A 27,852-nucleotide genomic window follows, 5' to 3' on the forward strand; every position below is an offset into this window, starting at 1 on the left:
GGCCCGGGCAGCCGGGCTGCCTCGGCTCTCCGACCGGGGAATGCCCTGCCCAAAGCCCCCCAGAGCGGCCCGGGCAGCCGGGCTGCCTCCCAGCTCAGCCCGCGCTGCTGCCGCCTCCCCGAAGGGAGCGGGATGAGGTAACCGAGACAGACAAACTTCCCCCGAACAAACCGAACTGAGCCGCTGTGATCAAAAAACCTGCGGGAACAAAGCGTGTGAAACAATCATGCAGCCTCTCTCCTACCTTATCATTCCAATTACATTCTCCTAATCTACAAAATTGAAAGGTAATGAGCAGTTTTTCCTTAAACCACATTAAATAACACTGTCAAAATGCAAATTTATTCATTAAGTATAAATGAGTGTGTTAAATATTCATGAATTGTTGCTTGCAGTATATAATTAATCCCATGGTCTGTGTGTCCAAAAGCATTTAGAAGATAGAGTAGAGAAGACGGTGCTGTAGAATGATAACATTTAAAGCATGTTTTTAAAAGCAAAGGTCACCAGCCCTTTGGATTCTAAACTATTACCACTGCTTAGAATTCATTGTAATACCTCTTCAGCATATACACATGCTTTCATGATTCAAGGTTTGTATCCTCAACCCTCCCTGTACAATAATCTATTCAAGAAAAGATATACTTGAGAGGGGAAGGTGCTGTTAAATTATCCCATTCACCACTGATACACTCAAATTAATACAGTACTTTCCCCATTTTAAAACTCCCAAGGACTGCAAGGCTGCTCTCAAAAAATGGTGCAGTTTGACTCCCTTGTCCTCTTTTGGAGGGGGGGAAAGTGAATTCTGACACTTGAACCATCGCTAAAGCTGGTTGCCATTTCAAGTATCATGAAAGATAAAACAAAGGCTTCACACTAGAAAAAGACTGGCCTCTTTTTTTTTCTGTGTCATTTGCAGATATGAAAGAATCCCTGAATCCTGTACTAAGCTTTAAGTAAGTGCTCCCATTGATACCAGTGAGAAGTACAGTACATAAAGTGCTGGAATTTTAGGTCTCAATGTCCTTAGTTTAAATATTCACTCTTTTCTCTGCCCTTCTTAAATTCCCACTGCTTCTTTTAATGCAATAGAAACCACTTTCAGGAACTCTTTGTCAGTCTGCTTTGTACTTTTTTTGGGAAGAATCTTTGAGGTGCTGATGAAAATAACTGATCTTTTTCAAGATAGCATGAAGAAATAACAAAAAATAAAATCATTACAGTGTTCATAATAATTCCCTTCACAATCTCTTGATGTTCTCCAGGTGCTTACTGTATACAGCTTTCAGCCGGTTGTGTGAGTATAAACTCTGCTGTCTCCCCTTCCTTCCACAACACTTGTAGAAAAAAAAAGCATGACAGTGACTTGATCTTTTAGTGTATGACATTTTAACCATGCCATTTTGTGTGTGTGTGTGTGAATTAATCAACACAATACCAAGTGATTCACAATTCCAATTCCAAGTAACTCACCCTGCTGTTCCCAGCACAGGCCAGAGAAATGAGGAGCTGCAAGGCTGTGCTCCGACAGACTTTTTCATGTTTTTCCTTGCAAAAATGTAACAAATGGTTTGCCATTTGTACGCAGGCACATTTTGTTCATCCAGAGCCAGGAGGACTATCTCTGCATGGCATGGGGCTTGAACTGTACCATGTGGATTTATCCTGCAAAATTAGGTGCTGGAAGATTTTTGGTTTCTGTTCAGTATGTTCAGGGAAAGCATTTGCTTAGCTCCCTTCCTAGTTCTGCAGAACTAATACACAGGACAAGGCAACTTTTTACTCAGTGACATCACCATACATCAAGTGTCTTTCATCAATCAGGTCACTAAGATGATGAGGCAGTGCAACTTGGAGTGTGTCAGATCAATGAACTGAGCATCTTCTCTAGACTGCTGACAAAAAAGGCAATGTGAGACCAAACTGATCTGATTTGCCTTATTTTAAGGCCTGTGTAGTAGGGCTTGATGAACTATAAGGCACTATAAAAACAGGTTGAAGGCAAGGATGGTCACAGAATGCAGGATAATGTTTCATTGTGTACTAAAGAGGGAAGCTGTCAAACCCCAAGGCCAGGCAGCTGCAATCCAAGCACTGTTGACATTCAGTTTACAAGACATTTGTGATAAGTGCTTTTGTTGTAATTAAAAAGCTGTGCAAATCTACCCAGTTGTGTCGTAACCAGTACCTTATCTCCTGTACCAAAATGAGGACAGACCTCACCTGTCAAAGACAATTAATTTAGATAGCTCTCCCCTGGACAGGAGAAGAGTTAATCACAAATTCTCTGGCAGAATGTTTTCCTTTTGCCAGTGAAGAGTGCCAGCTGATTGTAATTTAAATCCTCCACACAAAGATGCAGATTAGGATCAATTTCTGACAAAACAAGCCAAATCTGTATGTTTCATTTTTTGACAGTTCCTTTGCTCACTTTACACATAGTCTCAGAACCCAGACTCCTTAGTTCCCAAATTCTGCCAGTCCTGAGGAGAGATGGGAGCTGCTAGCCCAGGGACTGAGCAGCCCACAGAGGTCTGGTTACTCTGTGCAGCAATAAACAGAAGGGCTGAGCAGATGTGTTACCACAGCCTACACTTTGCTTTGAGCAGACAGCTTCCCTCCATCTCCAATTCACTCCCACCCAAATTCCAGAATTCTCCAGAGGCAGAAGTGTTTTTCAAAAAAGGGCAGCTAGGGATCATGTGTAGCCCAACCAAACTGGGGAAAAGGCTGGAGATTAAAGATGATTGGAAAGAGTGTATGCATCAGTGGCTCTGCTGCATAGGGATTGTCTCACAGACCTCAGACAAGGTCAGGGAACCCCAGACATTGCTTAGGAAGAAGAACGTCTGTGTGATCCTCCAGGATATTATCCTTGGCTGCTGAATGAAAGAAGACAGGAAAAAAAAGATTCTGAACATGCAGCATCTGTCTTTTGATGCAGGTGAAAGGATGGCACCATTTAGATGGCACATTTCTGCAGAAAGGTAAACAGTCTCCTAGGAAAGAGGCTAAAAATATGTACTAAAAGAGGAACAGATTTAAAAAAAAAAAACAAATCCAACCAAAAACCCCTAGTCTTTCAGGATGAAATTAAGATGGCAAAACCAAAATTCATGAAGAATGCAAAGGTAGTAGATTTTCTATAAAACAATACCAGATAGTCTGGGTAAAAAAAATGAAAGTAATTCAAATTACATATTTACAAATTCAGTGTAGCAGGTATTACTGAAATTACATGGGAAGAACTGCGTAACTGAAACATTAAAATCAGTGGTTATAACCTATTTTTGGAAAGATCAAATAGAGAGATGGAGAAGAAGAGTGGCACTTCACAGTAAAAGAGCCACAGTCTGTTTTCAGGACACTGGCAGCTCAGAAGCAAATGATGTGAATGCAATGGATCAATACCGTAACAGATAAAACACTAGATGGGATAGTAGCTGCTGTCTGCAAATCACCAAATCATAGAAGACAGCAGGATGACTGGATGCCTTTGCACCTTCTGTAATGTGTAGGAGCAAAAAGGCTGCACAATTATCTGGGACTGCAGCCTGCCCGACATCTGCCTGAAGTTTCACGATGCCAGTACCTCTGCTGAATTACTGACCATTCTATATGAATGTTTCTTAAACCAAAACGGAGAACTCTCCAAGAATGAGAATTTTATGTCAGACAGCATCTCAGAAATAATGAAAATTTATCAGAGGCATTTAGTCAGAGAAGTAAATTACTATTAGTGGCTATGATGATAACTTGATTGCTCTTTATGGGCAGAAAGAGAATGAAGCCCACAGTTATATGGATGGTGCAGTCTTTTTACTAACCTGAAAATTATGGAAAAGGAGAATCAGCTCAGAGAGAAAACAGTTCAATCATTGGAAAATATAAATGTTTATTAGCTGAAAAATCAGGAAAGAAAGTTGTATGTGTTCAAAAATTATCTAGATCAAAGGGTTAATGAAAACCTCTACTTAATTGTATATCAATGAAAGGAAAAAAGAATGTTAATAACACTGGATATAGAGTAGAACTAAGGCATTACATATATAATTCCTCCAGTGAATGTAGCCAAGTTGTAAGGAGAAATTTATGTCCAGAGAATTAAGGACAATATTTTTCAAAATCATTAGGAATCCTGACAATGGTATCATTCTTTATCAGATTGAAGTGGAAGATTTGTTAAGAGTAATGAAGACAAGAAAGAAGTGTTCAATAAGTATTTGTGTTCAGTATTTAAGGAAAAGACAGACAATTGATGATACTCTATGAAGATGATAAACTACCAGGCAACAAGAAAAAAAAAAGAAAAAAATTAAATGTAAGCTACTAAAGTAAGAAAAATAAACACTTGTGTAGGAAACTTCAAGTAACTTGTATCAAGAGTTTTTCAAGAGCTGACTGCAGAATCTCTATTATTATTATTATTACTGCTTTTTACTAAGTCTTGGAACAATTGGGAAGGTTCCAGAAAGCTGCAAGAAAACGTATGTTGTGTTAATATTTAAGAAGGATAAACTTAATGACCTAGATAATTACAGTCCTGTCAGTCTAAAATTGATCTGGAGTGAAGTAATGGAATGGCTGACAAGGGACTCAATTACTAACTAATTAAAGAGGAGAAATATGCTAAATGCCAATCTAAGTGCAATATGGAAAATAGATACTGTCAAACACATTTGCTGGCTTCTTTTCCAATTGTGAGTACAAGTGAAAGACAACACTGTTGATACACTTGGATTCTATATACGACATTTGATGTGGTATTCATGACATTTGAGTTAAGAAAACATGATAATACAAAATTGACATGTCTCACATTAAAGGAATGGAAAACTGGTTAACTGACATTTCAAAATGGCAATTTGAATGGGGAATGATCATAGAATAGGTATTCTCCTGGGATAGCTTTCTGGGCATACACTAGTTCACAATTTTATCAGTAATTTAGAGGAAAACACAAAGGTTCACAGAAGACTCAGTCATTATGGAAGAAATTGGTAATAAAAAGAAAATATCACTGAGACTGTTGACAAAGTATTACTGGGTGATCTGGTGCAAACTAATAAAATAAGATCCAAATGTAAAGCCACAGGAGCAAAAGATTCAGGAGTTTAGGCTGACTATTCTATGGGGGTTTGAAAGCTCTAAGAGGGCTAATTCAACAATTAAACTATTTTTTACTTGATTATCTGGTCCTATGACAAATAGTCAAATAAACTCACATTCACATCCCATGTCACTGCTATCATGTCTGGATGTACTTCAAGAGTAATCCACCCATCCTGCATGGAAGAAGGATGAAATGAATCCATATTACATCATGCTAGTAATATGCATTCAGAGCTCACACTGTAATAGTTCTGAAGTGAACATTACAGTTAATGCAGAGAGTATGTCTGAGAAAGTAACACACAAATTCTTAACAAGCCCCTGGGCAGCATATCAGACTTGAGCGACCCTCAAAGCTGAGCATGTGAAAAGCATTTCTTCCTTTTATTTAGTCTTATCCTTATCACAGAAATACATTTTTTTCATTTCCCTTACTCTGGTAACTGACAAAATATAGCCCAGTTCTAAGTGGTACATACCAGAATCTGGCCCACAATTAGGTGGTAACAGCTGCTGCATTACATATGCCAGTGCTGACAGATGAACCCAGAATCTCCAGTCCTTTCACAAACCCAGCTACTCTACATATGTTTACTTCAGCACATACAGACCAAGTTAAGATTTACAGATCAAAGCTGTTGCTTGTTAATCATGTTCTTAGCTGGAAACAGGAAAATAGCAGAGAAATTAAAGAGACCAGAGGCTGAATGAGTTTTAGTTCCCTTCCTCCCTTTGCACCATGGGGTCCACTGGGGAACAAGTTATGTAGGTCCCCCTCACACTCCTGTCAGCAAGTAGAGGTTTGCACCTTTTCCTGAAATGTGATCTCTCCCCCAGCCCTTCTAATTCACACAGCTCTCTCAAGCATGTGCTCAGTGTCCACTCCTGGGCTTTCAGTGGCTTCAGTCCCCAATGCTGTGCTCTGGCAAAGACATGCAGGACCCAATGGACCTTTTCCACAACATGCATTTGTGCCTGCAATGTGTTTTAACATACAGAAATACAATAATGAATAATTGCAAGTGTAGGTTTTGTGGCTGAGTTTACCCATCATTACTGAATACTTGTAGGGCAGATGCCTTAAAATGTCATTAAAGTGTGTACAGCTGATTTATAATGCTTATGAGAAAAAAGATCTTTGTTTCCTTGGGTTCAGTGAACTGTCAGATATTATTATAGTGGCATATACATAAACAAGAATAAAAGTGTTTTGCACAAAATCATGCATAAATTATGTCAGACAATTGGAAAATTGTATACATTTATTCATGTTTTAAAATAATCCAGGCACAATTTTGCAAATACACAGAAGCACATTCTCCAAATGGGAGCAAAAACTAAGTAACATATAGCAAGAAAACACATGGCAAAACATACAAAGTTAAGTATAAATGGTATGAAAGTTTTTCTTAGTCTACAGTGGTATCTGCTATCCATACACTTGTCAGCATTACAAAAGGCAACCCAAGAATACAAGTAATAAATTGTGTAACATGAACCACCCAGAAAAGTTTATGTTAGCAGCATATAGTAGCAACTTTCTAAGAACAGAAGAATGCTTGCACACTGTATATAAATGCATATATGCACACATATACAGATACAACTGGAAGGCCACAAGAATAAAATTACCCTGGGAGAATGATTAAGGGAATTTCTATGTGTCTTGCAGTATATAAAAACAATGCATGCATTAGCAAGCACCCAGCATGATCAGGATAAAATTACATCCACGAGCAGAATCACATTAACTCTTCATCAAACAAAGCACTTACTGTGCTGTACCCATGTTGGAACACTTTGTCCTATATCACACTTCTGATTTATGGAGCACATTTGGATGGTAAATTCTTCTTGGAGGAAGAATCAGGAGCCCTTGATTCCCATGGTCTGATAGGAGGAATCAGATCTCAAGTTTGAAAGAACAATACCCATGGAAAAAAATACCCTTGCAAAGCCTGAGTTATAAGATGGTCTATCAGGAATTCCACTTTCCTGTGGGACAGTCCAGTACAGTGGCCTCACTCAATGAGCTTTAGTTTGCGTGATGGAGTGTTCCTGAGCATGTGCACCAGATTCCTTCTGGATGGAAGCAAGGATGTGCTCCAACCATTAGTGGCATTCAGCCCCTGGGATCAAACTAGAGGTAAGTGTGGAGATCAGGTCCTTAGCACCAACAGTTTCAGGCTACAGATCCTATCCAGCTAAGCTAATTCTTTGCTAACACAGACACAGGCTTTGGAAATACACAAAATAAACATTAATCCACAAGTACTATAAGCTGTATTTACCATGTAGATTAGCCTTAGTTGTTCTTACTTGCCCCTACCTGACAAAAAAGGGACCTTCCCTACAGACACCCCCTGTGTTTGCAGACACTCAATGTGTTTGCAGTGTCTGTGAAGGAGAGGGGTGCAGGTGATCAGCCAAAAGAGCTGTGAGCACACAATTTGTTTTTCTTTCAACCATCTTCAGAAATACTATTTTCAGTAGCAACCATCTTCAGAAATACTGTTTTCAGTAGCAAAATTATTAAAAACTCTGCAGGCATCTTAGCCAATCTTCCACATGTTCAATTCCCATTAAAAAGATACTCCCGTAAATAAAAAAACTTTGGGATCATTGCCCTCCTAACCTCTCAACAACATCTGTGTCAAAAAAGTCATTCCCAAGTTACACTCGGGATGTGAGATTTCCTTAGAACAGAATTGTGATTGTGAGTGCCACAGTAGGTTCACAAAAGCAAGCTGAACTATTTCTGATATTTCAGTGAAAAATGTCAAATTTAGTAATTATTTCTTGACTGGTTTCAACAGTTTATTTGCTGCCAGCTGCTAATGGCATTTGCAGAGCTCCAGCAAAGTGCTCTGGGCAACACATGATATGAGAAAAAGAAAAAGTACTACTTCTGCTGCTTGAACTAAGTTTACACAAAGCTTACATTATTTATTATAGTGGAGAATAAAACGTGTAACATGCTATCATGCATAATACATGGTAAGAACATGCATTAGTTCAAGTTTGCAGTCTCTTTCCAGTAAATTAGAACAGCAGTGGCAGATGCTGACAGCTGCTTATTTTGAGGAATTCCCAGAAATAGCAGCAAGCAATGCAAAAAAAGACATGAAATGAGCTGTTTAAGACACCCATAAAACAGTAACTCTTTGTGAGTTAACAACACAAACAGTAACAAAACCCAGTGATATCTTTCCTGTCAGATTCCAGAGTTCAGCACCTGAGGTGAGACTGTGCCCCAAGCAAATCACGCTGCTGACTGGGAAGTGTGTCCCTGCTGTGACACTGCAGCCCCAGGGCAGATTCAGCACTTTGCTGGTCCACAGAAGGGGAGGATGGGCAGGCTTTGTGTAGATCACAGGCTGCCTAAGTCAGGTGGAGAATTCTTCTCCACTGGGGCTAGAAAGTGCCCAAAGTTGCAGCTGGGTGGAGACCTACAAAAGCTGGGGGAGCAGGCCCAGATGTGCCACAGATGTTAGTATGGCTTCCACAGAAGTCCTGTCTTTTAATGGAGAGAGACCTTTTATTTCTCCTTCAGCCCCTTTTAGAGGGTTTGCCTAGGAGACTCTAATCCAGAACAGACACACAATCTTCTGCAGATTACGCTAGACAAGGTTTACATAAAGCTTCCCCCTTCCCTATGACTTTAGCTATACACATCACAGCAACAGCCAGAAAAATAGAAATCAATCTGGTGGCTGGCTTCACTCCTCTATGGTTAAGTTTCATTCCTGTGCATCCTCTCAGGAAAGAAGGAACAGAATGAAACACATCTGTTGAAAATGAAACATTTCCTCCCCAAAGGAACTAAATATAGTCAGGAAAAACAGGACTTTTTTAGTAATATACAACTGTTGCTCACAGTACATCACAATGCCCGCAGACAGCTCCTGTGTGAGCACCAAGGTTCACTCTTGTGGGTACCCTAAGGGTCATCATGACCCAGCACCCCAGGCTTGCTTCACACAACTAAAGACACACTATTTCTGACATACATGCAGAAGAATAGACAGCAAATTCTAAGCATCAATATGTAAAGTGCTTCTGATCTTCTGCTTACTAAGAGCATTATCCAGGTATAATTCACAAGGGATTACTTAATTCTTACTTACCTAGACATGTCTTCTGGTTGAGCATCTGTGCTCTGCTGCCAGCTATCTTTGTGTGTGGTCCTGCTTCAGTCCAGCCCACTAGCAGGTGAACAATGGAAGACCATCAGCATCAGCCCTCCAGCAGTTGGATGGGCTTCTCTTTATTAATTCTGCAAAGTATTTTGTGCTTTGGTGCTTCCCACACAAAACTGCTTACCTTGGCACCCAGGAGTGCAAGGATTTTACTGGGGTAGGTGCTGTACTCATGAACTTGCCAAAGCCACTTCCATTAGTTTTGAAGAGAGTCCTCAGAGATTTCTAAATCAGTGAGTGTTCTAATAACTTGTGTCAGGCTGACTTCTTTGTCTCTGGTGATGTTTATGTGCAAATATTTAACAACACAGAATTTGCCTCCATTTTTTCCTGCAAAGGGCATGGCTTTCCCATTGCTGATAATTCCTACTCGAGAGAGTAGGACAATTATTCTACACAGGAGCTAAAGGCATTTGAAGAAACAGAACACTTTAGTAAAGTATTTCCAAGAGAGATCAATGGGTACTCCTTGCCTAAAGCACTTTAGGGGCATTTTTTAGAAGTTGGAACACCATCTGCTCCTAAGTAGAGCTCTCCATAAGTCCTCCCCATTTACTGATGTAACTGATCGGAGCAGTCTGCAGATGGAGCCTCCCAGCCCAGATGGAAAGGGAATTTGGCTGGATCTAAAACTAATTTTTTTCTTTCTGAGAAGAGGCCTTGGTATAAGCAGAAGGATGTGATCTGGACATCTAATGGGGATGAAAAACTTGGAATTATGTCTATTATGTCAATTTGGAAAGAAAAAACAACACTATTTTATTCAGTCAATTATCTATGAATAGTAATTAGCCAGTCAAAAATATATTTTTAATGAAATTTTCTGCTCCTATTTAAAACTTTCTACTTTGAAAACAAAAAGTCAGAAGGTAACGCAACATAAAACATAAAGTATACTTACATTTAAATGTTTATTAAAACCAAGCCATTTATGCCTTTTTTATGCCTTCCCCTCTTTTAGAAAAAAAAGTTTATTTAAATCCCCCCTACATTTTAGAAGAAACTTGTGATGACTACTCACCTCACTGATGGCAAAAAAAAAAGGACAAACTATTTTTGAGCATTCCTCTATTAGCAGCAATGTGAAAATGCATTTTGAAATCCTCAAGTAAACTCCCTGCTTGTTTTATACTCATGAGTAGTTGATTAAAAGAGGACTGCTTGAATGAATAAGCAATTAGGATATGATTACATTCAGGTAAACTGTAGTAGTTTTATCTTAAGGAATTAATAAGTGATTCTCAGCTGATTTCTTAACTGCTCTCAGGTGAACCACCAAGATCCTTTATACACATACAAGTACTGACATTGTTTCTTTAGTACCACAGATGGTTTTTAACAGATTTCAACCAAGTAATTTCTTTGTAGCATCATCTTTAACACAGTGGTCACAGTTACTTACTTACAGAATAAAAATCATGTAAATATGCATTTAACTTATGCTAAAGACAGGCTCATTTAAATAAGAGAACTGATGTTCATTTTTTCTAGTATGAATGAAGCCTGCTGCAATCTTTCTAATATGGATCTGATCTAAGGGCAAACCCAGGCAGAGAGCAACACCTTTGATTTGCTCTGTGACACCCAAACTCTAATTGTGTTCTCAATTTTGTGTACATTTGGATGTACTTAGAGCTGTATTTTTCTTAGCTATCCTTTGTGATAATGTTTCATGCAGCATGCAAGCACTCTTCAAAGAGCTTCAGAATGAAGCACATATTTTCAGCATGTTTATGGTGAATTGGCAAGTATTAATAATCTTAAAAACTTTCTCAAGCTTAAAAACCAGGTGAACAAACTCAGGCAGAATCCTTATGCTCACTGAGGAGAAACACCCAGGGGGACAAACACTCTGCTTCACAAGGACACTTCCATGGAAATCTGTCCAGTCCAAACAATTTCCATGTGCAGGACTTTCATAGCAGTTTTCTATTAAACCAGAAACCCTCTAAATACAAGTTCAATTGGCTGATGTTCTTCCTTGCAATTTCTCTTCTCTCAAGGGAATGATAGGATTTCCCAGGCTGCCCTGTAAAATATGTGTGGAGCATTCTCCCTAATTCTGTATGTCCTGAATTTTTCAAATCCTGCCTTACAATTTTTTATTACCTTTCCATATATCCAGTCACCTATGTGAACTGAACAGATGCATGATGATAAATCTGGTTTTTCTACTACAGCTCTTCTTCCAACCATGACCCTTTTGATTTCATCCCATGTTTTATCAGCATACAACTGATTTCAACTCCAGGGACAAGAAACAGCCACTTTTAATTACTTGTATGCCACAGCATTGCCTGTAAGTTTCAGACACTTAGGGCACCTTTTCTTCAAAGCGATATACAAATAAGTTAACAATGGGAATACTCATCTCAACATCTCAAGAAAGTCAGTCAAGAAAGGGAGCAGGAAAATACTATTGTTCTTCTTTTCCAAACAGGAAGGTGAGACAAAGTCATGCCAGAAACCTGGGACAAAGCCTGTGTTTGAATATAGATGTTTATCCAAGATCATAAGCATGGCCCCAGCCTTTGTCTGACAACCAGAATGAATACTTAGAGTACTAAAGAAAGCTGTGAAAGCTGAACTATATAAAACAATAAAATCAGAGAGCTGCATTTATGGTAGAAAATAGAAGGCGCAGCAGAGATGATACCCTGGAATCACCAACAGGAACAAGAAACCAATGATCAAGAGGAAGAATACTGATGAAGAGATTTCCTCCCCATCCTATGAGTTGGAGCTGTTGATGAGAGAATATATATGCAATGAACATATAAAATATAGATTTATATATACAAATATACAATAGGAAATAGTCAGTATACAAATACTTACATGTAAAAATAGTTTTTTACTTTCCCCTTTTCTTGATTTACAAAAGCATACAAAGTTTCCTGTTGGTTAATGTTTAAGTAGTGTGAATAAATCCTGTGTGACATGTTCCACACGTAATTCCTTCAAGTGTTCACAGTATTGGCTATTACAGTGTTGAATCTGACATTCTCGATGTTAAAATATTCATAGGACACATTCTAAAATTAAAGCATTAGTTTAAATACAGTTTAAATAAAACTCACATGTGTATTTGAATTATGGTCATATTACAAATGAGTCTGCTGCAGTTGAAAACTTTCCATGACAGTAAGCTTGGAAATACATACTTAAACTAGAGATGAGTATATTTTAAGATTCTTGAACTGCCTTTTAATGTGCAGATAATACTGTGAGATGGGGAGTTCTTTCAACTTCATCTGAAGCAATGCAAGCTGATAGAACTCGGTATTACAAATTATCCTCAGTAGGAAAGCGGATGCACAGAACAATTTGCCATCAGAGCCAGACACACTGTCACTTTCTTCAAATACCCAACAGACAAGAATAAATGACAGGTACCATTGTTTTTGTGTTAAAAATAAATGATCTGGAGAATTCTGCATCAGGAAAGTGCTTTAAATTAAATTAAATTAGTCCTCACAACTCTCTTGTGAGGTAGATAGACACTACCCTTTTTTTAAAGATGGAGAAACTGGAGATCTAAAATAAATTATGATGGCTGCATGGGAAATACTGTCAAAATACTGTTATTTGGATGCTGGAGCAAGTCAAATGCACAACTGGAGTAAATGGAGACATTAATGAGACAACTTTACACTCACCAGCTTGGGTACTGACAGCAGGCTTGGTACAACAGCCAAAGGCTCATCATGGGCTGCAAAACACAATCTTTGCCAGGGGCCATTCTGCTGGAACTGAAGTGTGGGACAACAGCTTCAAAAAGCACAAACTACACAGTCCCAGATGGTGCAGACTGACCAAGATGGAAGGAAGCTGCATTTCAGAAGTTATTAATTAATCAGGTGTCTTGAGTAGGTAGTATCTTCTCATTCAACAGCTGGGTACAGTTCAAGAACCATGCTTAGCTCATCTCTAATTTTACCATATATGCAAGTGCTCACAAGATACTGTGTATCAAAACATTCAGGTGTTGTTTTTTAAAATTTACTCACTCCTGGACCCTGTATTTTTCCTCACATTTCTCTTGTTGAAAATTTCTACTGATACCACAAATGGAACTAGTACTTCAGGACAGCAAAGGAGCTGCAAATAATAATTTTAAATATCTGAGATGATGGACAATTTTCAAAGGACCACCATGCTCTCTGTGTGCACCTGTATATACAGAAAATCTCATGTGTCTTTAACTGCTCCTGCCTTGAAGTAAAATCCAGTTAAAGTATAAAGTGCATAGTGTGAATTAAAACCCTAAGAAATAACAAACAATGTGTCTGCCTTCCACAGATGATTAATTTTGCTTAAAAGCTGAACCACCACCCTCTCTGTCTTCTGGTTTTTAGTTTAGTGTTACCTAGGCTGAGAAAGGCCAGCCAGATGTAAGCAAAACTATTGTAAACTGAGACATTTTTGTAATATGCTGTCAAGGGAGAGTTAAATAAACCAGTATCAAGACACTGTCCAGTTGGGATGTGTGAATATTATTGTGTGCTTCTTGGCCCACTTAGCAAATACTTTCTTTTCTGTGATAAACCTGTGGCCTCCATATGGAGCATTTTCATGGAGAAAGTATTCCTCACACTCATCTCGTCCTGGCTCGTAATAGTGGTAGGGAACTTTGCGAAAGCCTTCTGACCTAGGGAGAAGAAAGATATACTTCAGTAGTATCCTCAAGAAAAACATAAATATATAACACACCTGAATACAAGATACAAGCATCCTGGCTTGGATCAGCAACAGTGTGGTCATTAGGGCAGTGGTTGTACCCTGTTCTCAGCATTGCTGAGGCCACACCTCAAATCCCCCGTTAAGTTTTGTGCCTCTCACTCCAAGACAGACACTGAGGTGCTGGAGTGAGTGCAGAGAAGGACAATGGAGCCAGTGAAGGGTCTGGAGCACAACTCCCACGAGGAACAACTGAGGGAGCTGGGAGTCTTCGTCCTGGAGAAAAGGGAGCTCTGGAGCTCTTCAAGTTCTTTACAACTGATTGAAGGGGGGCTGTAATGAGGAGAGGGTTGGTCTCTTCTCCAAAGAACAAGTGACAGGACACGAGGAAATTGCCTCAAACTGCATCATGGGAGGTTCACATTGGATCTTTGGAAAAATTTCTTCACCAAAAGGGTTGTCAAGCACTGGAACCGGCTGCCCAGGGAAGTGGTTGACTCACCAGCCCACAAAATGTGGCACTTGGGACACAGTTTAGTACAGACTTGGCAGTGCTGGGTTAACAACTGAACTCCATGATCTTAAAGGTCTCTCCCAACCTAAACAATTCTACAAATGATCTGAAATCCTGTCCATGTGTCAGCACTTGAACTCTTTTGCTAAACTGTAAGGGCTTTCATTACATCATGATTTCTAGGAGTTTTCCTAAGGCAGAAGAAGCTCAGTGTATCTCTCAGCACACACCGATCCTACCAGTCAGTGAGGAGCCGATGGGCTGGCTCTCTTTGTTTAACCTGTGATAACTCAGCCCACAAGGCTCCCTCCCTTGGCCAAGTCTTCTCACTGGATAGTCCTGGCTGTTGAAACTGGTTCTTGAACTGGCTGAACAAGGCAGTTATAAGAGTATCATCCAATTTAAGAGGGTAATTCAGTCAGAACCACAGTTTGAAGAGGGCATCCTTCTCTGCTGCCAGCAATGCTGTTGACTGGTTTTACATCAGGGCTATGCAATGCCAGCTTGGCTGAGCTCTCTGAGGACAACCTTAGTCCTGTCACCCCCCATCCCAGGGTGCCAACTGTTTGTTTTCATAAACAAAGAACAACATATGTTTGTTCTGTTCATTCCATCTGGATGACTCAATCAGTGAGATCTGCAAGTTCTAAAAAGTCAGCCTCTAACGTTAAGATATCCTAATTAAACAGCTGTGATTCAAATTCTGTTGTTTGTGACATTTTTTAGGTTCTGCCAGGAATGAGTCTCACACTGGAGTGACACAGAATGTGGAGTGAGAATCTGCACAAAGGCTTGACTTTAGGAGCTTGTGATGCACTGGACTGGTTACATGCAGGACCTGGGCCAGCTTCAGTACAGAAGAATAGATGTGTATGTACAAGTACCATGCATTGTTCATGACATTTCCTGCTTTTCTGCATGAATGAGGAATAGTTTCATTTTATATTTTTCTACCATACGCAGTGGATGAAAGTATTTAACTTGGACATTAAAAAATTGTGTTTAGAGTTATATTTCTGACCACAGGATTAATCCACTGTCACTGTAAGGTCACCAACAGTAGTTGGTTGGAATTTATGTCAGTTTATGGTGATAAAGCTCACAGGACTTGTTTTATTATCTAATTAGAACCCTCTACTACTCAAAACAAGCCATATATAACTGAGAAAGTTCAAGTAGGTTGCTCAATGGTAGTGAAATGTAATTTCAGGTAACTATCCTGGGCTAATCATTTTATTTTACTTCCAGGTGTATTTGGTATTCAGAAAGCAATGTATTAGTTTTTTTCCTCTATAGATTTGTTTTAGCAAAGGAAGCAAGTACATTTTATCAAAAGAATATGAGCATACTTTGTTTCCAGCTAATTCAGAAACTGCAAAAGATTTTTCATTAAAAATAGCTCCTTATGACATCTGATGTTAGATTTTGTAAATGTTTTTATTTTATCAACAGCACATGCCATATCAGGAGTGAATATGCTGACAATAGTGTCACATCAATGCAAAACACTGGGAAATGACTGCCTAATCCATTTTTTGGATTTATGATATTAAAATCAATTGTGAAATTTTGACAAGACATCAGAATTGTAGATGCATGAAAATAATTTTCTATGATCTTACTTGCAGTAGGTGTCATTTATCATCCCATAGACGTGAATTCCATAGCAGGCATCCATAGCCAAAATTAAGGTGAACCAACCCGTGCTGAGATATGAACCTGACTGGACTCTGTAAAATATAATGTACACAAAACAAACTGCAATGAGAAATTATCAACACTTTATCAAAGAAATACAATCTATTGCCTGGGACAAAAGGCATTAAGCAGCTTGACAATCTGACAAAACCATACAATTACTTTGAATTATTTATAGATATGCTCTCATTCTTCCCAGCTTGGGGCCTCCAGCTATTGTCCACAGGAAAAAAACCCATGTTAAATATCAGAAGTCAAACAGTGCATCTCTAGTAAAACAGAAAATTATTTCTTTTCACATCTGAAAGAGAGCAATTAGTGGAGTTTGTAAAATGAGATCAAGTTTACCAAAACACAAAGCACTGTTGGAATTTGTGGTGTGTGCATGTGAGTAGGCACCATCTTCTTCTGCAAGCAAAACCTGAATCTGCAGTGAGCTATTCTCAACCTGAAAATTCACACAATAAGGAAACTTCCAAGCATATTTTGGTACAAAATCATCTAATACAAGGTTCTGCAAGCCAAAATTCTGTACATATCCCTTTACCTAATTTTGTGTTATCATTCTTCGAGCTACCATAGCAAAGAGAAAAGCACAAGATGATAGTGCCCACATTGACAGCCTAGATATACTCAATCAGCCCAGAAGTATTACCTGCGCCAGTGAGAAGGGTTACATGTGTAAGGATTTGGCTCACAGACTGATTGTTTGATCAAGCACATGCATTGTTAACCACAAACCAAATCCTGTTGGCTCTGCTCACACAAATGTTACCAAGGGGGACTGGGAGTCAATGGATTACCCAGACAACCTGGGCATGCAAGACTCACTGCTTTCACACCTCAGCAGTAGAGAGAGCACACTCACCCCTTGCTGCTTATGAACTGGCTGAAGTCCAGCCTTGTGCATGTATTGCTTTCAGTTTGACTGTAATCAGTGAAAATAATTATCTTTAAATTATTTTAAAATGTCCCGTTTCCAAAGAAAGATACCACAAAACTCACAAAACCATCTTAAAAGAGCACCTTAAAAGAGCTGGGTGTGAGTGAGAGGAGGGGATATATGAGCTTTCTGCCACACCTGTAAGCTCTTAGCTTTTGGGTATGGCAGGGCACAGTCTGTTCTCCACCCTAAGTTAAAGCAGCCTAACATTTGCACACAATTAAGTTTTGCTGTAAAAGAACTCCCAATTAAACCTATGTGCAAATCAGCTATTGCCACCAACAAAATCTTCTGAAAACATTTTCATCCTGGTGTAGGAATAAAATTTTCATGTGAAAAAAAAACCCCAAAAACAACCCTATAGGAATTTACCCAGCCTATAAGCCCCAACTTCCCTGTGAGACAGAAGAACCAACCTCAGGTGTTTTTTCCTGGTTCAGAGCAAGGTACTCCAGTCTCCTGCCTCTCTCCTCTGCATCAATACACCAATCAGTGGCTTTTGGCACAGATTCTGTGTTATACCCTCGCTCAAAATGAACTAAATACTACTTAAGACAATGGGTGAAAAAGTAATTGTACAACCTTTATCATGACAATTACCTGGCACATACAGGTCTGAGATTCAAATTCCTTCTCTGTGTAATACCTTTTATTATGGATACTAGAAAAGTTCCATGAGCTTTATGTTCCTAAAGAAACTCCAGTACATTCCAGTTTAAATAAACCTTTGGTTTTTCTAGTGTAAAACAACTGCCTCCATTCCCAGAGCTGAGTCCAAGAACACTGAAAGTAATTAAAATACCCTCTTCCTTGCCCATGTCTGTCACCCTTCATGGTTGAGCTGGTGTGAACTTCTATCCCTGCCTTTCCTGAAATATCCTTTCCCTTGGGGAAACAGTTAAGTATCTGTTTCGCTGCTTTTGTAAAGATCATACTGGAAACAATAAATAAAGGGCTAACTTAAACTGAAGAATGACAAGTGGAAACTAAAGGCAGGATGTCAAACACCCAGGTTTCATTAGGTGGAAACCAACTGTAATTGTGCTGCTTTTTTTGACACCTTTATAGCCACGAAAGTGTACAGCTGTTTATCTGCCCCATCAGGATCTTCATCTCTTCAAGGAGAATGTTCTGCTACTGTCTAGCAGGGAGAATTCCCAATCCAATTCATGTTATTTCAAAATAACATTCTGCCATGATAAAAGGCTGCATTGCTTCTAACTTGCTTTCTGCTCTTGCACCAGGAAAACACTGGCCTTGAGCTTTCAAAGCATTTTAGAATCATAATAACCATTTATAAGAACACGATGAAGATCAGGACCCTTCCGATAATGGAGGTTTATTGGAGAGCACTATATTGACAACAGCATCTGAAATTTGCTATACTCAGGAGGAAAAAGGAATTTTGAAAAAGAATTAATCAATATTTCATGTCTTGTTTTAACACCATTGGACCTTAGTCCTCTCATCTATATACTGCACTGGCAGGATAAATAAAAACAGCAGAGTGAGTTCCCAGGTACCTTCCCTGGGAGATGAAGTACATGACAGAATACAGATTATATACGTTAAACCAAAGCACTTATATTCATCCCATTTTTTCCTCTGAAGACACACAGGGATACAAAGGAATATACTTAAGCAGTGGAGATTCTGGATGATTTGGTAACACCTTAGAATTCAATCTGGTACCATAAACATGCTTTCAAAATTCTAATGAAAACAATATTAGAAATGCGAAAACAATTTTAGCCGTCCCTAAAAAGCCATAAATCTCTGAATACCTTTTAAAATATCATCCCATAAAACTGTAGCGCAAAGCAATGTCTCAGCCCTTGCTATTATGCTAACACCATGCACTCAATTTCCCTCTCTACAGGAGAGTTTTACATGTTTCTTGGTCAGGGGTTTTTGAGACTCATTAGAAAAAGAGTTCCTCTCGTTACTGTAATTGCACTCAAATTTCTAATTTTACACATAGGAAATAAAAAAAATCCTCCATTTATGTGTAGCATAAGGCTATGTAACCACACAAATCTGGGGGAAGGAGGACATTAATCCCAAAATAGGGGAAACAGGAGTTTGTTAAACATCATCTGCAGAACTGCAGCAGGCAGATCTATTGTGATATATGTATGTGCAACAATCCCAAAATTGTTTCCTATGGCTCGGAGAGACTTTTTTTCATAGTATAAAATTAATGGGGTACCAGATCTGGACAGGAAATTGTCTCAACAGCTCAGGAGAAAATAATGCACTGTTTTTCAAAATACACTTTTAAAAAGATGGCTTTGCTTTCCAGACATGATTTACAGCTGCATGCAGCAATAAAAATGCAATGCTCACAAAAAGTTGCTTTGTTTACCTTAAAAATGAAACCTTATTTTGCATACTTCCTACTTTATTAGTATTCTTAAAGAAATGGTAGTTATAGGTTGTAATTCTCTCTGCTAAATACCATCCACCATTTCAGAAAAGTACATAGGCATATGCTTAACATTAAAGACATGAAAAGACCAGTGGAATCAACTTAGTTAAAATGCTTGAAAGGAAGTATATGCTTGCTTATCTTGCACTTAGTGAAGGTTTAAGTGCTTAAAATGTCATTATTTAATCTCAGAATATAAAAGTAAGCTCCAAGATTAATAGTTACTTGAAAGTTTCAAGTCTCAAAACATGGAATTTGCATTTTTAGTAATGCCTTCCATAAACTCCAGCAGAAAGAACTGACTACAGTTTCTCACAACATGTTACAAAGGAGACTTGCATTCTATATTTCAGAAGAAAATAGTAAAATGCACTTTTAGCATTGCCAGAGTTGTAATATGTGATACATAAATCTTCAACTAAAATTTAATTTAAAATAAAAGCAATTAGACAGGGCTCTTCAGCTTTAAGTTTCCACTATTTCACATAAAGAATAAGAAATTTATATAAAGAAGATGGAATAGAGAATGGACCCTAAAAATGTTGGCAACTGAAATTCATCTTCTTTGACATCTATAACTGTGCTTTGACGTAGGCTAAATGAAGGAAAACTCATTCTTCCTGTCACTGGGGGTAAATGGAAGAACATAAAATATTTTCCTGGTGATCCAGGGCAGGTGAGTTCAAATCAAGTAAAAGTTTTGTTGTCACTTGAGCTCTGAATTTAGCACAGAATTCCAGGAAGTTCTTTTCTTTATTCAATTGTTCCAGGATTTTTTATGTGCACAATCAATTTTCGTTCTATGGTTCAATGGACTGTAATTTCCAGTGGGGACTTCAATGGTAAAAAATAAAAATGAAAAAAAACGTGGAGGCAGAGAAGATGTCTACACAAGCAATTGCATGTCAATCTGATTGAAGAAAAGAACTTAGAAATCTATTTTTTAATTCTCTTGGGAGAAACCAGAGATCATAGAAGGTCAATTAAGAGTGTTAATTAAGATAAAACCGAGGAAATTTAGCACTTCAAAAAGCTATTAATTAACAGAGAGCTTGCCAAAAGCATTAGATAGACACTTTTCCTTTTTGAGTTAATTTCAAAATATTGCAGTAAAGTAAAATTCAACAGTGACAGATTGAAATGACAAAATTCTCCAGGCCAATTAATTGACAAAAAATATATCCTTTCATAAAGGCTGTTTATAGAATCTAATCCTCAGATGACTCTCCTACCAAACTACTGAATCAGCAGCAGCTTTATTTGCAGCAGCTTGTCAGGCCTCTTGATTAATAAATAAGTATAAATAAGAGTATTGGTCCAAACAAAGAGACCTATAATACACAGAGTAAAGGCTTTATAATGTGAGATGCCCTTCCAACAAAAAGGTTTATTAAAATGATTCAAAATAAACAGAAATACTTTCAAAAGTATGTCAGAATTAACTTAGACTATGTTGAGGTAGAATTGTCTCTGGTACATATTTGTATCTGTGGTGCATCAAGAGAACATAAATCCTCTGGGAGGGGTCAGGGTACTCTGGTTTTACCTGGCACTCTGTCACCTGCCCTGTGTCAGCCTCATCTGTGACAGGTCCTTGGGAATGAGGGGAGAAGGTACAAGTCCCCTCTGCACTCCCTTGTTAATGACAATCACCTCTTCTTCTCCCTGGGTTTCTCTGTGTTTTTGCATTGCTGAATCACTGTGTATTTCCCTACAACCAAAAATACAGGAAATTTATCTGCCAGTGCATACTGGTGAGCCACTGCTTAGTTCTATACTAACCAAATTAATGTCTCCATTGTACTTATGCTGACTGAGACCTTTCTTTTTTTTCTTTAACGTATTTTTCCCCTGAGGAAGCATCTCTGAGTACAGCTGCTGTAAAACTCTTCTGCTTTGCCAAATTAAACACCCACATTCCCCAAGTCACAGTTTTGGTCTATGCCTTTCTCTTCACATCAGATGTAAGTTTCTAAATGACAGATTGGAATGAGTTGGCAGAAAAATGCACCCACCTCTGAGAGAACAGCAAGGCTCTCACCTCTCCCCTGAGGAGCACACACATTTCTCTTGCCAGAGAGCTGTTTTTTGAGAGGAGTAAAGGAAGTACCTTTGGTACAGGAGAAGGGCAAAATTCTAAATCCTGAAGAATATCACCCTAGTCTGGATTTATTTCTGTTTTCTTCTAAGACATGGTACTTTGTTGCTAATTATTTCATTACATACTTTCTAAAGAAAAAAGAGCACAAGAAGAGCAAAGAAGACACAAGCACAGAGAATTGATTTTAGCTGGTAAAAATGGTTGCTATTTCTGCATTATAAAGATACCTGTTAGGCAACCATTTATCATAATTATTCATTCTTTTGTGCGTGTGTGTGGGTGTGTGTGAGTGTACACCCGCGTTTGCTTTGTATTCCATAATGGTGCAGGACATCTAATAATGAACAGCCGTGCCCCTCTAGCCGTGAGCAGACTGTCTCACACATCCTTCAGGTCATTCTGAAAAGTCAAACATTTCTACATGGACAGATGCTTTATTAGCCATCATGTATAGTTTTATGCAAAGCTCAAACAAGTGGAATGCATTATGAACAGCACAGACCACATTCCAGATTCAGGCAGTGACTGTGCCCAGAAGATGTACCTGGGTATGGAGAAGTGATGCACTCCAGCCAGCCCAAACTCTTGGTAGATCATCCCTACTGTGAATCCTGAAAATAAACTGCAGTTGGGTGTCATACTGTTCAATTAATCTCCAGAAATATTTCCTTTCTGTTTATATTAATACTGCACCAATGAAACACAGAGACAAGAGTCCATTTCAGTTGAGTTTGCTATAAACTTGCAGTAAAGGCTACTCCTAGGTCACAAACTGGCCCACAAGAATCTCTCCCCACAATGTGATTTTAAAAGAGATGTAACAATTAATAAACCCCATGTCAAAATGACATTGAAAAAAAGACAAGAAGAATACTTATGAATGATCACAAAAAGGAGCAGAGAAACGATGGCTTTGCATTTAACTGCATCTAATTAAAAAAACACCAAAACTATGTGACTTACTATTCACTTATTATTTTGGGCAAGACAGGCAAATTCAATGCTAGAAATAAGGACTAGTCTGTTACTACAAGTACAAAAATAGCTGAGGCATCTGCTTGGGTATTTAATTTATGGATTTATTTCCAATCTTTGTGTTGTGTACATTTTTCTAATTTATCTCCTTTCTTTGTCTATTCAATACACTCATGGAAACCTGAAACAAAGAGGAAAAAAAACAAGGCAGCAGCCTGAGAAAATTGACTTCTGCTCTCCAAGCTTTGTAGTTTCCTTATTTCTGATTCCTTGACCTGACTTTGATGCATCTCAGTTCAGTTTTGAACTCAGGCAACGAGACAAGGAAATTACTTCACCCAGGCAGAGAGGGCTCCTTCAGACACCTCTGCTGCTGAGCTCGAAGAAGAAAAGAAGAATTCCTGTTTATCAAGGGTGATCATAGAGGTCCAGGTTGGTGCAAAGCACACAGAAGAGAAACAAGACTAAAGAATTATAATTGTAAACTCTGCCCTCCAGCCTATATATTGCACATGTATTTTAAGGTGATTCTCATGCATTCTCAAACCTGTGCTAATCTCTTCAAGATGATTGGCATCCCCTGTAGAGAACATGAATTGGTAGATAAACTTCTTACAGCTACTGGGCTTCTACAGATTGCACTGTGTCTTCAGGTAAGAACTGTGGTCTTGGTGCAAACTGTTTACAGAACAGTAAATCCCAATTTCAAACTCTTTTCCTTCCCCACTCTCTTCCCTAATCCTTCTGTTTCCAGAAATACGTATTTTCTTGACTTCTCTCGAGTCAAGGTTCTTTATTTCCCTTTCTTAAGTACAGGCTGTGGTTGGAGCCACAGCCCATGCTATAGCCTGCACTCAAGTCATCAGCAGAAGATGCCTTTTTGTGAGTGCCTGGGTTGCACTTTTCCCCTGAGGTCGAGCAGTTTATGCACAATCACAAACAACCTTGACCTGCTGCAGCTGCACTGTGCAAAACAGAAGTGCATGGCTCCACACATGTCCATTTGCACTTGGATTTTGTTGATGATCAAATGTATGTTTAAATCAGGACAGGATGCACAGAAATTTTACCCATTACAAACATACAATTACATTTAGAATGAAGGAAAACTAAATTCACATAAGCAGGCTTGCAGGCCAAGCTGTTGGCATCTTTACACAGCCATTTTTCTCTTCAAAAATCAGCTGAGTAAAATTAATTCCATGCTTAGGAAGACTATCAGGAAATGCAGCTCCTCTGGTCAATGGCAGCAGAGCACTTGCTCCACAGGACAATTACTTATGCTCACAGCGGTTGAAGCAAATGGGGGGTGATGCCAAAACTTCCCTGGTGGCACCATGGTGTAACCCTGTCCCTCTGTTCCCCACCTCTTACTGGACTATGCCAGGCTGAACACTGACTGCAATCCCTGGTGGCTATGACAAAGGGAGTGACAGCTGAAACCCTGGCACAGGTTTCAGGGCTGGTGCCACAGGTGTCTGTAGGGCAGCTTTATGTGCTCTTCTCTTCACCAGTAGCTACATCCAGTTTGCTGAGTCCTGGTTCAATATTTTCACACAGCGTGAAAGGGAGTAAAGAAGGATTTAGATTTTCATCCTTTGTAACCAAAAATGAATCAAAACTAAAAACTGTGCCAAGTGGAAGAAAAAAGACAACAGGGCCTTTTCCCTGCATCTCCATTTAAATCAATATTTGCTGTCTTGGGTCTGCACATTTTTCTACAGGGAGGATATAAACTAAACAGAGCTGCAGTTAATCCAGGATCCCTGAAGAGATTTAATTAAGGAGGTTTTCCCACCCCTTTCTTTTGGTATTAAAGGGCACTCACTACTCCTAGCTGCATATTTTAGTGAAATGTATTGTAGGTGAATACAGAAGAAATTTCTTGATTAGCTCTTACCATCTCAATACAAGATACTGAAAGGAGTTCATCTAACCTTGTCTGAAAAGAGCTTAAATTTTTCATAAAAACATTTTCTTTTAGGTTGGGTCTTTTTTATGTTTAAATCGAAAATCTGTTACAACTTTGTAAAGGTGTACATTGTATTTCTATGACACTGAGATGTGAGCAGAGGCTTTTATAAAGATATTTTGTTTTATTGCTACGGTGAGAATTAAAGAATAGCTGGCATGGGATTGTACCCTAACTCTGTTCATTTAAGAGGGCAGAACACTGGACCAGATACTCAGCTGACAGAACCCACACTGATGTACATCAGCTGATACCCTTTTAAATTTTCCACAATCTGCAGTCATTGTGATAGTTCAAGCACTACCTCTTTGATATTGTTATGGAAGAGAAGGCGATGTTACATTGTTCTCCACACATTTCACATTTATCTGAGTACTGACATAATAAAAGTGTATGTTTTATTTCTGAACAGATAATATTCACTGGAAAAAGAGACCTCAAACTCCACAGATTAGACCTTCATCAGTGCACATTCCTCTATGAACAACTCGCCTTCCTCCAGCTCTGGTATTCAGAAGAGTGCTTCCAAGTATTTTAAAATTCATTCCTAATTTGTTGCTAAATTACTAACTGATTATTTACATTACAGTAGCACTGTGAATCCTCACTGTGCAAGGCACTGTACACACACAGCAGTTTTTGAACCAAAGAGCTGAACAGTCAAATACCCAAGAGGACAAACAGATTCTTTGGAGAATGTACCTGTCCTTACCCCTAGCACTGCATCACATCACAGAGCCAGCAAATGAAAAGTTCACTTTAGATTATGGAACATCAATATTTTTAGCAAAAATGAAGTCTTAAATCCAGACAAATTATTCTGATATGGAAAAAGGAGGTAAAAATAGAACTTGTGTGGGTCTGAATTTTAATTCAATTGCAAGAGGCCATAAAGTAACCCATCAGTCAAGCTTTGAAGATTAACTGCTAATTAACACAGATGTTGCCTTCCCTTTTACTACTGTAACTTTCTCCAGATTAACTTTTCCTTAAAGAATAAAAGGAACAAAATATTTCTCTTTCCTTTTTTCTTTTTTGACATACATTTTAATGAAGCACACGCACATATATAGGTATTACATTAAGGTTTAGTATCAATATTAGGGTCTTGCTTACTATCTATATTCCACTGAAATGGATCAAGTCTTTCACTGCTTTCTTAATTAACTCACCTCTGTCCAAATACCAAGAAAGAACCAAATAATCCTCACATCTGAGCTACTGAAACTTCCCCTAACTCCTGCACTGCTTGGCTTACATAGCAGGTAGCTTTCTGAAAGGCATATTTTGCTCATGCACATTGTGGGCAGAAGAGGTTGAAGTCTAATTAAAGCCTCACTTAAAATATCACCCAAATCCTGAGGACACCCAGGATTAGCTTTTGTCGTTCCCCTTCTGTTCCCCCAAAGTCACTACACTTATTCAGCAGGGTCTTCTGAAGGCCAGATGCCTGCAGCCACTGGTTCAAATACCAACACTGGAGGCAACACCTTGACTGTAGGCAAACACACTTGGGCAGAACCAAGAATGGCCCAAGTTCTTCTCTCAGATGGCAGCCTTTAGAAAAAGCATGGTAGAGCAAACAGTTCAGAAAAGCAGGAGAATGCCACAGAGAAGCTCATAGGAAGAGGAACTAGGGGTCACAGCTGATTTCCTACTATGCCACTGAACAGTTTCCTCAGCACTGGACAATTTCAGAATATATTATTCCAATATTCATTGAATAGTCTGCAGGAGGTTAATAATACAAGTGGAAGCTTTGAGAAAAATCTCCATACTTATTAGAATGGCAGTTAAATGCTCGAAACCAGAATTTTTATGGCTTCTCTGCTATCAACTGAAGTAGTAAATTAGTTAATTTTCTAAGTCTTTTGCAATCCAGCTTTTTGAGAATAATAAACACAAGAATCATCATACCAATCATCTAGGCAGCTCACTGTCAGTCTAAACTAATGCCTAGGTATCAGGAATGGTGAGGACTTCAGCTAGCACCAGAAATACGATATTCACAGTGAACCCGAGTGAAGTGGGATTCATGAAGTGGGACAGTGGTCCTTAGATTTATAAACAAATTCTCTGATTTCTCTTCCACATTATACTGCTCTTAGTAACATCATCTTTTCAGCAGTTCTCAGTATCAGCTAGTTAAGATCTGGCAATGTTACCATGGAATGGTGCAGGCAAGCAGCTCCTTGAAGGCCACACATGTGACAGACCCATCAGAGGAGCCTGTGGCTGCTCCCCTGGCACCAAAGTTCAAGACTTCACAGTTAATTAAATTCTTATCTACAATATTTGCATAACAAACATTAAAACAAGTTAATCCATTACAAATAGAAACTGCAACTCGCTTGCCACCATTTGGCTGACTCAAGTCTAGACTACATCCTTTTGGCACCAAACTGTAAAATCTAGAACTGACTAAAATCTGTTCTGCGATTACATTACAGAGAACCTCAGGTAACAGTAGGAGCTACACTATTGGAAGGAATACCACATTAAAAATTAAGAGTTCAATCACACACAAAACAGAGATAGTGTCACAATTAGCTTTACAAAACAACATAATTCTTTATAAAGCTCTTTCTTTGCCTCTTCATGCTATGTGCCTGATAAGTCCTTGCCAACAAAGACATTATACTAATTACAGTTAGGTATACAAAGTGTAGGACAACTTAAATGATTTATTGATTTTTTTTCCTCATAAACTAAACATTATTTTGAATTCCAAATATACAGTAAGAAAAAATAAAGCAGAAGCCACAGATGGCATGTTCAGTCCAGACACGTATGAATGTGAATACACTTACAGGGGCACTCAATCCATTTAAAACTTTAATCTTTTCCCTGGAAAAATCATTGCAGAGTAGGTTTTATGCAATTAAATTCATTTTTCCCTGAGCAGCGACATTTAAGGGACAAAACCAAGAGCTGATCTGTTTTTAAAAAACCCTTAGAATAAAGAGGATCTTCCACCAATTTTTTTTCTTAATGTCTTCAGGTCAACAAATAAAAGTAGGCACATTTGTCATGCAATATTAATGCAGCACTATGTTTGCCTTTGATATAATTATTATCTACATGCAATCTGAAGACATAAAAGAATCTGAAGTTGTATTAAATAACTTTTTGTGTTAACTATCAAACTGTGGTAGTGACCACTTCATACCTAGGCATGACGGAATCTTTCTGCTTCAGTTCTTTGGGAACTCCTTCCAAGAATTACC

General features: G+C 38.6%; 1 protein-coding gene across 6 annotated transcripts in view; it reads right to left on the minus strand.

Annotated features, from left to right (window-relative positions):
- Positions 1–6,354: 6,354 nt before the first annotated feature.
- ST6GALNAC3 (ST6 N-acetylgalactosaminide alpha-2,6-sialyltransferase 3) overlaps positions 6,355–27,852 on the minus strand; it is a 235,656-nt gene continuing 214,158 nt past the window's right edge. For 4 of the 6 annotated variants that reach the window (XM_064428593.1, XM_064428594.1, XM_064428586.1 and 1 more), the window contains exons 4-5: positions 16,131–16,238; positions 6,355–13,965 (exon numbers count right to left, since the gene is read on the minus strand). In XM_064428593.1, coding sequence (XP_064284663.1) covers positions 13,779–13,965; positions 16,131–16,238 — 295 coding nt within the window. In that variant the 3' untranslated portion in view covers positions 6,355–13,778. Of the gene's footprint in view, positions 13,966–16,130; positions 16,239–21,123; positions 21,289–27,852 lie in introns of those variants that run through there. The other 2 variants (XM_064428589.1, XM_064428588.1) reach the window with 2 other exon arrangements.

Source organism: Passer domesticus, chromosome 7 (genome assembly GCF_036417665.1).
Source record: "Passer domesticus isolate bPasDom1 chromosome 7, bPasDom1.hap1, whole genome shotgun sequence".
Classification (NCBI taxonomy): domain Eukaryota; kingdom Metazoa; phylum Chordata; class Aves; order Passeriformes; family Passeridae; genus Passer; species Passer domesticus.